This window comes from Lucilia sericata, unplaced genomic scaffold (assembly GCF_015586225.1).
Source record: "Lucilia sericata isolate MDLA Ls3-8-SP2 unplaced genomic scaffold, ASM1558622v1 Contig000146F_arrow, whole genome shotgun sequence".
Taxonomy (NCBI): Eukaryota; Metazoa; Arthropoda; class Insecta; order Diptera; family Calliphoridae; genus Lucilia; species Lucilia sericata.
Genome location: NW_023994178.1, coordinates 431,283 through 447,257, shown reverse-complemented (window position 1 = coordinate 447,257; position 15,975 = coordinate 431,283). Strand labels below are relative to the sequence as shown.

Below are 15,975 nucleotides of genomic sequence, written 5' to 3'. Positions count from 1 at the left end.
AGATCGGTTCGCTGGGAAAAGGATAGACTCTATGCTTGCAGATTTTTGTTGGTCGATAGCAAATGAAAAGTAAAGTTGAACAGGCGATAGACTCTAAACAATTAAACAAATTCATAATAATCTCACAGATTGACCAACAACTCGACCGCCTCCATTTGTTGAGACTTTCCATTCTTTAATTTATGAAAATGTTATATAAAATTAATTGTACGTAGAGTTTTTTTTTTGTGAAATAAAAGTATTTTAATTTATATACACCTATATAAATATGTATATTATACTTGTGGAAATAAGCTAAATGTTGTTATGCTCACCTGAATTTTATTTAAATGAATTCGCCATTTTTGACAATAGAATTCCAACAAAAGTCAATTTATAATTTTTTTGATGTCCAGGTAAACTAAAACATAACAAATCTTGATATAAGAAAAGAAATATAAATATTAAAATACATCTCTCAAAATTGTATGTCCTTTAAACCTTGAAGTCCTTTAGCAGGACCTTTTCTGTAAAACTTAATATCACAATTGCTACGGGTGGACTCTTGTTTCAACTTTATAACATCGTTTCAATGCAAGAATTTTTTTATATTTTTTTACAAGGTAATAAAATCAAAAATTACTTTAGAGGCAGTATAAACTTCAAAATGCAAAATCTCCCAATTTTGACCTAACTTTTCAAAACGAAGTATGTCATATGATTCTATGGCCCAAAATTAAGTTTACGTGTTTCGGCGTTTTTCTGTGTCATTTTGAAAGTTGAATTTTTACTTACAGTGTTATTAAATAAACTTAAAAGTAATTTATCATTATTAACTAAATTAAAATAATTGAATAAATTTAAAATTTGCTTAAAGCTAATTGTTTTACATCTTAAATAAATAAAGATACAACAATAAACTCCACATAAAATTGATGATGCGCTTTGGATTCGTATTTTATTTACTTAATATTTACAATTAAAATGTTTCTTAATAATTATTTCTTATTCTAAAGCCTTGGAAAATACAATATTTTTCGTTGTCCCCTCAGGCGCGTAGATATACAAATCTGAAGGTTTCCCAACTCGCGAGCATGCAACATAAAGCTGACCATGTGAGAAGCATATTCGAGATTTATGCCACACACTTGCAGGGATTGGCCCTGAGATTTGTTTGTTGTCATCGCGAATGCCAAACGTATAGGAAATTGCAAGCGTTTAAAGTCGAATGGCATTTCCGATGTTGTCATTGGGATCTGAGGTAGTAAGACATCCGTTCCTTTATATTGGCCAGTTATTATCGTTGCTTCAATTAAGTTGTTCAATAATTTCTAAACTGTTAATTGAGTACTATTACAAAGACGTGATGGATCAATATTTCGCAATAAAATAATTGGAACGCCAATTTTCAACTTCAATTCGTGGGGTGGAAAGCCTGGTTAATAAAGTGTATTCAAAAATTCTACAGGATAATTCATCATTATTTGTAACAGTATCGATGGATTTATATGTTTTTAAATTACCATCGATTCTATTCAAAATAATATTATTGATACAATTAACGTCAATGTTTTTGGGTGCCAGTAAAGCACACTCACATAGCCATGCATATTTTTGAAATTGCGTTAAAGATCTGGAAAACACAATTTATTAATCCTTCCTTTGGTTGTGTGAAAAGTTAGAGGGAAACATTTTTCCATTTCCTAAATTCTGCAATTGTTTTGCAAAACCTGAAGTTGAATAATCATTTTGCAACTGTACACGCATGTTTGTTGTCAATTTTAACGTGTGAAAATGTTGCCAGAGATATGATGATTACAGGCAAGCATTGAGTTCATCAGCCGGTGTTGAACCAGGTATCACCTCCAAATAAATTAGAATTACTTCTCATGTCCTTTAAAGTGCAATCAAGGCTTCTAATGATTTTTTGTGGGCCATGGTGCATTCATTCCACACTATTATTTTACATGTTTGTAGGATTATACCCATTAAAGAATTTTTCTTAACATTACCTGTATAGTATAATCTTCAGAAAATTGTGTTTTCAATGGTAATTTGAGTGCAGAATGCGCATTTCTGCCTCCATCTAAAAGTGTTGCTGCAATACCTGCTGACGCAATGGCTAAGGCATTATTCTTTTGTGAACGAATTTTAGCTAAAATCAATGAGATGAGAAAAGTTTTTCCGGTTCCTCCTGGCGTATCAATGAAATATAGCCCTCCTTGTTGGTTTGTAATTGCGGTATTGGTTGTAGTTGCGGTAATTTTTCTGCCACCAAATTCTCTAAATCTTGTGGATTGTAACCCATTTCACGTTGTAGATCTTGGTCATTTGCTTCATCTCCTCTTCGAATAGGGACATACATTCCAACTTCAGATAACGTTATGTTTCTAATCTGCAAACATTTGTTCCCTAATAGAATTAAAGCTTCATTATACATTTCATCTGAGAAATCAAGAGTTTCGTTATTATTGATAATTCTCAATCGGTGCAAATTTTATATTAGTGGTATAGTTTATTGTACACCATGTGAGGGCTCTACATATATTTTATAGTTCCAAAAATGTATATAGGGGTGCACGTCCGCTATTGCTGGTCCACCCACTTTTGTTTTAATTATTTACATTGATATTGTTGTTTTTAAAACAAAATTTAAAGATTCTAGTTTATATAGTCTCCTAGGTAATCAAATTTGTATGAGAAATGACACGCCCATGAATATTAGTATACCCAACATAAGTACTCCTACTCATGATTCTAGCTATTATAGTTTGCCAGATGTACAAATTTCAGTATAATCTCTTTGTGGGAAGTGCCACTCCTACTATAATAGAAAAGCCTATTTTTGGCATAGAAATAAATACATATACGTACAATGTTTCAAGAATATAGATATTTTAGGTAACCAGATATTTGAGTATAATTATTTGCCTTTGTCGCCCAATGGCTCATGCAGGAGCTAATATTTATTGTTTTATTTTAATTTAGTTTGTTTTGTTTAAATTATTTATTTGTTCTTTATTTGATTTATTTGTAATAATTTAAATTTTTTATTAGAAATAAACGTTTACACCCTTGCATCATAATTTTAAACAAATTTGTGGTTCTTTTTGGGTGTTTGTTAAACTCGCTGTCCTCAACATAAGGCTCAAGTCGCAGCCAGCGACAAATTTTATTTCGCAATCTTTGGTGCGATTGTGGTTCCTTGCCTGCCGGAACAAATTTTATTGGATTTAAATGTTTTTTGTGGTTCCTTGCCCGCCGGAACATTAATACGTTTTTGTGTAAATTTATGTAAGCGGTTCCTTGCCTGCCGGAACAAATTTTATTTGTACTTTTGTGTGAATTTGTGGTTCCTTGTCCGTCGGAACAAATTTCAATTGGAATAATTTTGTGGTTCCTTGCCTGCTGGAACATTAAGAAGTTTTGTGTGAATTTATTTGAGAGGTTCCTTGCCTGCCGGAACATAAAATAAATTTGAAAAGAGCTCAAGTGGTTCCTGTCTGCCGGGACAAATAATAAATTTATTTAAATTTTTGGTGTGAAATTTTTTGTGGTTTTTTGAGAAACCTTTTGTGTATTTGTGGTTCATCATGCAACGCTCCCCTGCAAGAAAAAGTCAGCGCTTACAGTCAACAATGAATCAGCCCACTAGTGGTTCCTCGTCTGCCGGAACAAAAGTTGGTTCCCAACAAATGACTGCTTCTGCCGCTGAAGTCTCTGCCCTGCCTGCCAGTTCCCTTGCCGCTGGAACATCATCGACTCCCACTGCCGCTGGAGTGCCTCCACCAAACGTAAGTACCAGTGTCGCCTATTCAACCCAACCATCTAAAGTTGCTCCTTCTATTGCCGAGGTGCCTGCAAGTTCCATCGTTGCCGGAACGACGTGTACCGTAGCCACCACAGTTGCCTCCAGTGTTCAACCTAACCAACAAAACTTTTTGAGCTCTGCTGTTCAGCCGCCGTTGCCCCAGTCGAGCTACAACAACAATTTAGAAGTTCTCCAAAGCCAGATAAATGTTCTCCAGGCCCAGTTGTTAAATGCCCAGCGTGCTTTGTCCATCGCCATGAACAATAATTCGACGTCAAACTCTTCAGCCGCCATGCCACAGCCATCCAATATGGCGCCGCCAGTAACGGGTACCAGTGAAGCCAACGTTGACAATTCTGCCTCAGCCAACGTCGACTGCGCTGAACGTCGGACGCCATTTTCTTCCGTATGCTGTAATGAAAATAATTTTTTGATGCCGCCAAATATGCCGTTGTCTCAAAATGGTGGCTCGATGCTGGTGAATAGAAAAATTTATGACTTGCCGGAATTTAATGGCGTCCCTGAAGATTGGCCCATGTTTTCAACAGCTTTTAACCAGTCTACTGCCGTTTATAATTATAATAATTTTGAAAATTGTTTGAGGCTCCAAAAGGCTTTGAAGGGCGATGCACGGGAATGTGTGAAGTCGTTGCTGATCCATCCAGATAATGTGAGTATGGTTATGGAACAATTGTGTTTTCAATATGATCGGCCCGAAATGCTCATCCGTTGTCAGCTGCAACAAGTTAAAGAAATTTCGCCCATTAGTGAAAGTGCTATCGACAAACTTGTGCCTCTTGCTGTTAAAGTGCAGAATCTAGCCGCCTTTTTGGAAACTGCCAATGGACAACAGCATTTAGCAAATCCTACACTGATGGAAGAGCTGGTCGGGAAAATTCCTATGAGTAAACGGATGGAGTGGGCCCGCTACGCCTCAACTATAAAGCCATATCCTACAGTTTTGGATTTTAGTAGGTGGCTCAAAGGTGTTGCTGATTTAGTAAGAATGGTGCAAAGTTCTAGTGGAAATCGTCAAAATAATGAACCAAAAAGAAAAGTTGTCCTCCATGCCGCTGATGGTCAACATAAACAAGAATGCCCTCTGTGCCAGGCAAATCATAAAATATTTGAGTGTAAAAAATTTGGTTCATTGAGTGTGCCTAATCGTTGGAGTGAAGTTAAGAAATTGAGGTTATGTTTTTCGTGTCTCGGTAGTGGACATTCAAGCCGATTTTGTCGTTATCGTAAGACGTGTCCCGTTGATGGTTGCCTAAGAAAACATAACAAATTATTGCATGATGTCAAAATTAATAATACGGTTTCATCTGAGACTCCTGGTCCAAGTGGTTCATCGAATGGAAATGAGTCTGTGCTTAGTTGTGTGTCCAAAGCTACAGATAAAAGTGTGTTGTTATTTCGAGTGGTGCCAATTGTGCTTTATGGTCCTAGTAACAAAGTCGAAACATATGCGTTGTTGGATGAAGGTTCTTCGGTTACTATGGTGGACAGCTCCTTGGTGAAGCAACTGGGTCTTCAGAGGCAACAAAGCAGATTAAATCTACACTGGTATTCTGGTAAGGCGTCACAAGAAATGGCGACTGTGGTTCATTTGCAAGTAAGTGGAATTGGTAGGCAGAGGAAATATGCGTTAAATAATGTTTATGGAGTTTCAAATTTAAAATTGCCGGCCCAAAGTTTAAATATGGATTTAAGTGATCATCCTGGTTTGCCTATTAAATTATACGACGACGTAGTCCCTAAAGTGCTTATTGGATTGGATCATTGCCATTTGGGGCTTCCCGATGAAATTGTGCCTCTGGAAGAAAATGGTCCATATGCTGCCAATACTCCTTTAGGATGGGTCGTATTTGGTAAAATGAAGGGTAAGTCGTCCAATTCCCATTTGTGTTTGTTGTCGGTTCAGCCTGAGCAAAGACTCTATGACTTGGTGGCAAATTATTTCGAAACGGAGAATTTTGGCGTGAAGATATTGCCAGTCATAGAATCGAAGGACGACTTACGGGCCCGGCAGATTATGAAAGAAACAACAATAAAAATTGGAGGCCGATTCCAAACTCGGCTCTTGTGGCGTACTGATGATGTTGTGCTTCCTGACAGTTACCATATGGCTCTTAATAGGCTCGTTGGCATTGAACGAAAAATGAAAAGATGTCCTGAATTCGGTGCTGCCTATAAAACCATAATGAAGGATTATTTGTCGAAGGATTATGTACGTAAACTGTCGCCCATAGAAGCTGCTGATGTATGCCCCAGAACTTGGTATCTTCCGCATTTTGGAGTGGTCAACCCAAATAAGCAAGGAAAAATTCGGTTGGTGTTTGATGCTGCCGCATCCGTTGAAGGTGTTTCTCTCAATTCAAACCTGCTTAAAGGTCCCCAGCAATATAAGCCGTTGCCATCTGTTTTGTTCAATTTTCGTGTTGGTGCTGTAGCAGTGTGCGGGGACATAAAAGAAATGTTTCACCAGGTACTTGTGGCTCCTGAAGATAGATGTTCCCAAAGGTTCATTTGGCGTGAAGATAATAGAGAACCACCCGATTGCTATGAAATGCTTGTTATGACCTTTGGTGCTGCTTGTTCGCCTTGTGTGGCTCATTATGTTAAAGAAACAAATGCTCTGTGTTATCGTGATCAATATCCTCGTGCAGTGAAGTCTATATTGGATCATGATTATGTGGATGACTTTGTGGATAGTTTTCCTAGCTCTGCAAGGGCCATTGAAATTTCGCAACAAGTACGCAACATCCATAAAGGAGCTGGGTTTGAACTACGTAACTTTTCATCTAACTCTTCGGAGGTAATTGTGGCTCTTAAAGGTACTGTGGAGAAACCGGTGAATTTTTCCAGCGATTTTAATGAGCTAAAAACGGAAAAGGTACTTGGTATGTATTGGCAACCAAAAGATGATACTTTCAGGTTCAATTTAAAGTTCCACAATGTGAATGCTGGTGTTATGGAAGGTGTAAGGTCTCCAACTAAAAGAGAGCTGTTGAGTGTGGTTATGTCCGTTTTCGACCCACTTGGGTTTTTGAGCCACTATATGATAACCGCAAAGTTGTTGATGCGAGAAGTTTGGAGACATAGCATTGGTTGGGATGAAGCACTGCCCGGTGAAATTGTTGATGTGTGGAATAATTGGCGCCAAGGTCTTCAAAATGTTGAAAAGGTCAAAGTACCTCGGTGTTATTTTGGAAATGGTGTTCCTTACCGCCTGGAACTACATGTTTTCGTCGACGCCAGTGAAGACGCATTTGGAGCCGTGTCATACTGGAGGTCAATAAATGCCCATAATAAAATTGAAGTGTCTCTTGTGGCTGCCAAATCTAGATGTGCCCCTTTGAAGATTATGAGTATTCCTCGGCTCGAACTACAGGCTGCTGTTTTGGGTACTCGGTTAATGGTTACAATTTTGAAGGAACATTCCGTTAAGGTATCAAGGATTATTTGTTGGAGTGATTCTACAACTGTAATAAATTGGATTGGCTCAGAAAGTCGCCGTTACAAACCTTTTGTTGCCCACAGAATTACGGAAATTCTTGAATCTACTAGCCCTGCAGATTGGAGATGGCTGCCAACAAATCTAAATGTTGCGGATGAAACTACAAGAATGAAAAGCCAAGTTGATTTTTCTGATGATTCCCGCTGGTTGAATGGTCCTAAATTTCTTTATGATTCTGAAGATAATTGGCCCCAAAGGGTAAACGTAGCCCCAAACGAACAAGATTCGGAAGAACTTCGTCCAAAATTTGCTCTACTGGTAAATATACAAGGAGTCATTGATTATAAAAGATTTTCCTCTTATTTGAAACTAAAACGTACAGTGGCTTGGGTGTTACGTTTTATAAACCGCTGCACAAAGGAGATTGGTCCTGGTGAAGAAAATGGTTTAACTGCAGACGAGTTAAAAAATGCTGAAATATTGCTCTGCCGTCAAGCTCAACGAGAGCATTTTTGCAAAGAAATTGAAATAATTGAAAATGAAGGTAGTTTGCCCAAAAGTAGTGAATTGTACGCCCTGTGCCCTTATATGGATGAAAATTCATTACTTCGTGTCTATGGTCGTGTTGATGCTGCTAGCTGGTTACCATTGGATATAAGGCGTCCGATTATATTACCGTCGTTCCATCCTGTTACCGAGTTGTTTGTGGCCCATGTACACGAAAAGATGAAACACCAAAATTTTGAATCCACAATATGTGAAATTAGAAGATCATTTTGGATTCCTCGCCTTAGAAAAATTTTGCATAAGCGTGTTTCTAATTGTTTTATTTGCAGATTTCGTCGTACATTGCCGGTGCCACCACTTATGGGTTCTTTGCCAAAGGACAGGTTGACTCCATATATTCGTCCCTTTTCCTACACTGGTTTGGATTACTTTGGCCCACTTACTATTACAATTGGTCGTCGCTATGAAAAACGCTGGGTGGCTTTATTTACTTGCCTGACCATAAGAGCCATTCATTTAGAAGTCGCCTTTGATTTGTCCACAGATGCGTGTATTCTTGCCATACGCAACTTTATAAATAGACGTGGCCTTCCTACAAGACTCAGGAGCGACAATGGAAAAAATTTTGTTGGTGCTGATCAAGTAGCCAAGCGGTTCAGTGAAGTATTTGATGTGGCTCGTATTCAAGATGAATGCTCTACGAAGGGTATAGACTGGCAGTTCAATTGTCCCCACAATCCTGCGGAAGGTGGTATATGGGAACGTATGGTCCAGTGCGTCAAACGTGTCTTGCAGTCAACTTTAAAAGAATCGGCCCCCCGGGAACATACGTTTCAAAGTTTCCTTATTGAAGCGGAAAATATTGTGAATTCTCGTCCCTTAACGCACTTGCCCTTGAGCCATGAAGATGAGGAACCACTAACGCCGAATCATTTTTTGCTGGGTTGCCCTAATACATCGCAAACTCCTGCGGGGGAAGTAAATGTTCAACCAATGGTCCTGAGAAAGCAGTGGCGCATTTCCCGTCAGTTACGTGATCACTTCTGGAAGCGGTGGATAAGAGAATATTTACCCACGATGACTAGACGTTCCAAGTGGTGTCAACGTACGAAGCCCATTGCTGTTGGTGATTTGGTCCTAATTTGTGATCCAGTCGTGTCTCGTAGAGATTGGAAGCGTGGTAAAGTTGAAGAGGTGTTTAAAGGGAGAGATGGTGTTATTCGTCGTGCTAATATTCGCACTAGTACTGGATGTTTAATGCGCGCTGTTTCCAAGCTGGCTATCCTTGATTTGGAATAGTGAATCGTAGCCGATCCACGGGGGTGGGGATGTCGCCCAATGGCTCATGCAGGAGCTAATATTTATTGTTTTATTTTAATTTAGTTTGTTTTGTTTAAATTATTTATTTGTTCTTTATTTGATTTATTTGTTTTATTTAATTTCTTTATTTGTCCCTTTAAATTTCTTTTATTTCTTTAATTTGATTTATATTTATTGAGCCACCTTAATGTTGTTTATAATTGTATGATCATTGTTGTTATTATTTTGTTCATATGACCGTTAGGATTTTTTATATTGTTCTTTTTATTCCCTTTTGTTCTTATTTGTTTACGAACTAAACGCACTTTGTCCCTAAATTCTACTGCAGTATTTTCGTTAAGTTTTTTGTTTGTTTGGAATGTAACAGTTAGTAAATGTACATAACAGAAAGAAATTTGTAGGCTCAGTATTTACTGGCTTTAATATTAAAGTTTAGTTTGTTGGGGACAAAGACTGCGGTAAGTGGTTCATATTTATATCAATATTATTTTTGTAATAATTTAAATTTTTTATTAGAAATAAACGTTTACACCCTTGCATCATAATTTTAAACAAATTTGTGGTTCTTTTTGGGTGTTTGTTAAACTCGCTGTCCTCAACATAGGGCTCAAGTCGCAGCCAGCGACAGCCTTATTGAAATTTCAAAACAAAAAGTAGCCTGTTGTTCCTTCCAGATATAGAGGAATACACAGGGAAAATTTCAAGAACAAATAAACAAACATACATTGATTTTTATATATATAGAGGAATGTCTTAGAATTTCGATTTAAAAATTAAATAAATGGTTTAATTGGAGGTTGACTTGCAGAACAAAAAAATTCTGCTGGTTTTTTTTCAGGAAAGTAAAAAGCGACCCAATGCTGTCCAGGTTTATAAGATTGATCAGTGTTGGCTATTTAAAATGAAGGTTTTGCGACAGGTGTGATGGGAAATTTGGATGATTTATATATAAATTAGCTTCATGTATTCTAAGTTTAGATTCATTTTTTCCCCACTTTCTAAAACATAAAATTCTGGCTTTTCCAAATTTAATGTATAGTAATCTTAAGATCAACATTATTAAGCAAATATGTTTGCTGATTAAATACATCTACATGTAGTTTCCCAAAAAGCTCCACCTTTTTTCCATCTTTAAATATTTGTTTTCTTTTATCTAATCCAGGATTTTCATTCTCGATTAATGAGTTAATTTTATTAACATCAGTAAACAAACTAACCACACGATTCTAGATGTGTAGAACTAGCGTCATTTCCATAGTTTAATAATGTTTCAATATAAGCTCTATAGTGATAATTGTTGTCAGGCTGTGATACATTTTTATTATTAAGATGAACTGTACAATTCCTAAATATGGAATGTAACATGTTATTAACAACACTTCCTTTAAATTCAACTACTAGTCTGAGATATATACTATTAAGATCTCTATATGTTTCACCATTCCCCAATAATACAAATTCTAAAGTACCAGAGTTGTCCAATGAAGCAATTGGATTATAACATATTTCTTCTGTTTTAATTACACTAGTTTGAAGATTTAAATAAATCCAATTCACTTTTCATACATTCTATAAATCCAGACATTTTAAATTCCAAAAATATCTTTGAAGTTCTTTCCTCTACAAAGTTTGAATTTATTATGCGGTTTTTGCTTTAAACGTTTAAGTTTTATGTGCTTTCCTTTGCCTTTCTGTACTGTTTTATATTTTCAATTGTATCTTCTTTAATATTATTCATAATTTTTCTCCCTTGATTAAATAGAATATCTTTCACTGGCTTTGTTCCGATTTCCTCCAAAATTTCTTTTCCAATATCTAATGACTTATTTTTAAATAATTTAATCCTGTCCTCAAGAATGGTTTCAGGTGTGAGAACGAAGATGAAAACAGTGATCTAATACCACGTCCATATTGTACAATTCTTAGTGTATGGTGTATTTCATCAATATTTTGCACATTATCTCCAGATTGATTAATGTAGTAATTTGTATACAACACATCCATGGTTATATTAAAAATGACTCACTTTTTCAGTATATAGTCATTATATATATTTTTTGAAGTGTAAAGTGCAATAAGCTGGAATATATTTCTCTAAAGTAATATCTATTTCTTCGTCATTTCGAATCATTATGGATATATCATTAATATTAAAAGTTTCAATAGGGTAATAATCTTCTATATTAAAATGAATGTAATTATACCCTACACCACTTTAGTGGGGAGGGTATATTGGATTTGTGCTGATGTTTGTAACATACAAAAATATTCGTCCTATACCCACCTTAAAGTATACCAATCGGCTTAGAATCGTTTTCTGAGTCGATTAAGCTATGTCCGTCCGTCCGTCTGGCTGGCTGTCCATGTAAACCTTGTGCGCAAGGTACAGGTCGCAATTTGCAAGATAATTGGATGAAATTTGGCACGCACGTTTTATTTGACCCAAGGACGAAGCCTATTGAAAATGTTTAAAATCGGTCCATTATTTCACCTAGCCCCCATAGAACAGAACCCCCGAAAAGGGCTTTTGAGTAAATAAAAATATTTTTAAACATTTAGTTTTTGTACTCCCTACATATCGAGGTTTAATTATGTCTGTATAAATACAATTTCGTTAATATCTGGTGAATTATTAAAATAATGAGAAATATTATTAGAGAATTTATTTAAAGTTTTTTCCAAAATGTAATGTGATGAAGATAAAATGGAATCTTTTCTATTATTTTCTGGTTCATTCGTAATAACTCGAGCACTACGTTCTTCATTTGTGTTATTTTCTGGTTCGTTTGTAATAACTTTAGCAGTACGTTCTTCATTTGAGTTCATTACTTTGTGGAGTAATATTATTTAATTTTCTTAAATATTTTGAAGTTATATTAGTAATATTAAATTTTTTTTCTTTGGTCTGATTTGATGTATCCATAAGCTCCATAAATTTTGATTTAATATTATCATGTTCAGTATTAGTACTCAACTTTGATATTTTTGTTACTTCATTGTTTGAAGACTTGTCCAAATTTGAAATATTTCGCTTTTTACGTTTTATCATTTTTTTTTATCAATTATATCTAGTTTATTCATTAAAGTAAATGAAATGTCTGATAATCCAACAATCCATTCACCATTTAAGTTTAGCGATTGTTTTAATAAGTTTGTAAATGTACTCGGAGAGTATTTATAAATATCCAATGAATCATTACTTAATAAAGTAACATAAATATTATTTTCTTCTATACTTGAAGACATTTTTAAAGGAAATGGTTAAAATAGATTTTCGACTGCAATACATACATATATGTTAAAGTTATCAATTAATATCATTTTCATGAATCCATGAATTATATTCATTTCCAAAAAATAACCATTTTACAAATAATTTTTCACTACGACGTTTCAACACCTTTTCAACCAAAGAAAAAAAAATGTTGGGAACTTTGGTTTTTAATAATTCATCTTCATAAAATCCACCTTTTATTATATTCCCATTTAGATCAGTAAGCTGATAGGTTATAAGATTTGCAATATGAATTTTATTTATTTTAAAAACTTCTGAAGACCAATTTGACGTAGAGCCTTTCTCAACAACATTTTTATATTTGCTTATTCGAACAAATTAATTTAATTTATATTTTCTTTTTCGAGCATTTTTAAGTTGCTGTACACACTTCTTAAAAGATTTTGTTCATTTTTTTCTTAACATAATTGAGTGTTGTTTTTATAGAATTATGATAAGAGGATTTATATTCTTTCAATAATTTATCTAATATATCTATCCATTTATAACTTCCTTGCATACTAAATTGTTTCCACATTTTATTTTTTAATGTTCTGTTAAATCGTTCTACTATTGATGCCCTCATATTGGAATAAGTATGATAATGATTTACATTCAGTTCTTTCATAAGAGTTTTATAGTATAGGGATTTTCCCTTTGTTTAACTTTATAATATGTTTTATATAATAATATGGCCTCGAACCGCTATAAATATACTACTTTAGTATAATCTATTTTCCCTATTAACGCAAATAACTTTGTCAGTTTTCACGCTACGACAGTTTCGTATACCTCATTTTAATCCATAAGAAACGAACTTTCTTTTTATACCCACCATCAAAAAAGATGGGGGGTATATTGTTTTTGTCATTCCGTTTGTAACACATTGAAATATTCGTCTAAGACCCATAAAAGTATATATATTCTGGGTCCTTATTAGATTCTAAGACGATCTAGCCATGTCCGTCCTTCTGTCTGTCTGTTGAAAACACGATAGAGTCCAAACGGAAGTAGCTAGCGAGCTGAAATTTTGCACAGATACTTCCAGTTGATGCAGTTTGTTTGGTATTGAAAATGGGTAATATCGGTCCACGATTTCGCCTAGCCCCCATATAAGGCCCCCTTCAGAAAATGACTTTATCGCTCATAACTTGCTAAGGGAAGCATCAATAGCGGTGAAATTCGCCACAAACATGTTTTATGGGAACATAAATCTCCCCGTAGAATTTTATAAGGATCGGTCTATAATTGACCCCACCCCCCATATAAAGCCCCTTCAGAAAATGACTTTATCGCCCATAACTGGATAAGAGAAGCACCAATAGCGGTGAAATTCGGCACAAACATGTTTTATGGGAACATAAATCTCTTTGTAAAATTTTATAAGGATAGGCCCATAATTGACCCGACCCCCCATATAAAGTCCCCTTCAGAAAATGACTTTATCGCCCATAACTGGCTAAGAAAAGCATCAATTGCGGTGAAATTCGGCACAAACATGTTTTATGGGAACATAAATCTCTTTGTAAAATTTTACAAGAATCGGTCCATAATTGACCCTACCCCCCATATAAAGTCCCCTTCAGAAAATGACTTTATCGCCCATAACTGGCTAAGAGAAGCATCAATTGCGGTGAAAATTGGCACAAACATGTTCTATGAGAACCTAAATCTCTTTGTAAAATTTTATAGGATAGGCCCATAATTGACCCTACCCACCATATAAAGTTCCCTTCAGAAAATGACTTTATGGCCCATAACTGGCTAAGAGAACCATCAATAGCGGTGAAGTTCGGCACAAACAAGTTTTATGAGAACCTAAATCTCTTTGTTAAATTTTATAAGAATAGGTCCATAATTGACCCTACCGCCCATATAAAGTCCCCGTCAGAAAATGACTTTATCGCACATAACTGGCTAAGGGAAGCATCAATAGAGGTGAAATTCGGCACAAACATGTTTTATAAGAATTTAAATCTCTTCGTAAAATTGTATAAGGCTTATTACTGACTCAAAAATGTGAGTACAGCAGTAAAATTCTACATAAACAAGTTTTGTCAAAGCCAAAAGTTCTTTATCAAATTTTATAAGGATCGATCCTTAATTAACCCTATCCCACTTGTAAAGTCCCCTTCTGAAAATGACTTTAAAGCTCATTACTAGCTTAAAACTGCGAGTACATCGATGAATTTCGACATAAACAATTTTCGTATTAGTTAAAATCTCCACTAAATTTTATGAGAATCTGTAATTGACCCTACCCCCCTATAAGGTCCCCTTCAGATAATGACTTTAACGCTCATTACTGACTCAAAAATGCGATTACAGCAGTGAAAATCTACGTAAACAAGTTTTGTACTAGCCAAAAACTAAAAATCGTTTTAAATTTTAGAAGTATCGATCCATAATTGACTTATACGGGGGTGGGCGTATAGGGGCGCCTTTAACGATTCTCTCCAGAGAATCACTTTAACGCTCATGTATGGCTTAAAAGTTCTACCAAATTTCGGTAGTTTTATAGGAACTGGAAGTTTTCAACTGAATTTGATGAGGATAAATAATCAAACATCCATTTTCGGTTCCCTTCAGATAATTATTTTAAACCTCATGACTGAATTAAAGATACAAGTACAGCTACATTTGTCGTGTGCACCCTGTTCTTGAAAATAAACAAACTTAGATAGTTGGCAACGCAAAGATTTTTTTTGACGTTTAAGAATAAACGAAAAGATAGTAACGTTGATAAATACTTTATTAGTAAAGAAAAAACAAAATAAATTAAATGGCGGAAAAATAAAATATATAAATATATAATATATAATATAAGATGAGGAGACATATTGTGGCGTCACGAAGGTATCTTGGTGAGCCAAGAGGAAAGATTCTGTCCTTTTTCCGTTTTGAAGAGCTGATGAGAAGATGTGGTATTGTGGCTATTGAAGCAGCGGCAAATAAAATCACTAAAATAACATAGAAAGAAAGAAAGTTAATAGAAAGAAATTTGTAAGCATCAAAAGTTAAGTTTAAAATAATTAAAATTTAAGCAAGAAAAAAAATAATATATTCGTTAACAAATTTAAACCAAAATATACAGTTTAAAAGCAAGAATAAATGTTAAATAGTTAAAACTTAAAACTAAAACGAATAAATAGTTAAAACTTAAAACTAAAACGTATAAATAGCTAAAACCTAAAACTAAATCGAATAAATAGCTAAAACTTAAAACTAAAACGAATAAATAGCTAAAACATAAAACTAAAGTGAATAGATAGTTAAAAAGTTAAAACTTAAAATTAAAACGAATAAGTAATTAAAAGTTAAAAATCTAAAAACTGAAACGAATAAATGTTAAAACTTACAACAAAAAAAAGTTAAAACTTAAAACTAAGATAAACAAAGAATTAAAAGTTTAGCTTTGAAACTGAAAGCTAAAATTAATAAAAAGCAAAACTTAAAACGGAAATAAGTATGTGAAGTTTAAAAGAATAAAAAAAAAAGAAAAAAAAAACAAACAAAAAGTTAAAAGAGACAGTTTAAAAAGTACAAACTAAAAGCTAATAAGAACGCTAACGAATGAAGATTTTAAATCTGAATCAAATTATTTAAATAAAAGATAATAAAAAA

The 15,975-nt window shown here is 34.6% G+C and overlaps 2 protein-coding genes across 2 annotated transcripts; both read left to right on the top strand.

Annotated features, from left to right (window-relative positions):
* The first annotated feature begins 3,617 nt into the window (after nt 1-3,617).
* LOC119601173 (cell wall protein TIR4-like) lies at nt 3,618-4,459 on the top strand. Its single transcript, XM_037951929.1, has 2 exons — nt 3,618-4,203; nt 4,404-4,459. The coding sequence occupies exons 1-2, from the start codon at nt 3,618-3,620 to the stop codon at nt 4,457-4,459; spliced, it is 642 nt and encodes a 213-aa protein (XP_037807857.1).
* A 7-nt stretch (nt 4,460-4,466) lies between these two features.
* LOC119601172 lies at nt 4,467-9,056 on the top strand. The gene has a single exon (XM_037951928.1). The coding sequence runs from the start codon at nt 4,467-4,469 to the stop codon at nt 9,054-9,056; it is 4,590 nt and encodes a 1,529-aa protein (XP_037807856.1).
* Nucleotides 9,057-15,975: the final 6,919 nt, after the last annotated feature.

What these genes read in the sequence shown, in the direction of transcription:
- LOC119601173 (XM_037951929.1), top strand. Translation starts at nt 3,618, where the DNA reads ATGAATCAGCCCACTAGTGGTTCCTCGTCTGCCGGAACAAAAGTTGGT. An exon ending in GCCATTTTCTTCCGTATGCT is followed by an intron (nt 4,204 to 4,403) that starts GTAATGAAAATA and finishes AGGCTCCAAAAG; the next exon opens with GCTTTGAAGGGCGATGCACG.
- LOC119601172 (XM_037951928.1), top strand. Translation starts at nt 4,467, where the DNA reads ATGGTTATGGAACAATTGTGTTTTCAATATGATCGGCCCGAAATGCTC.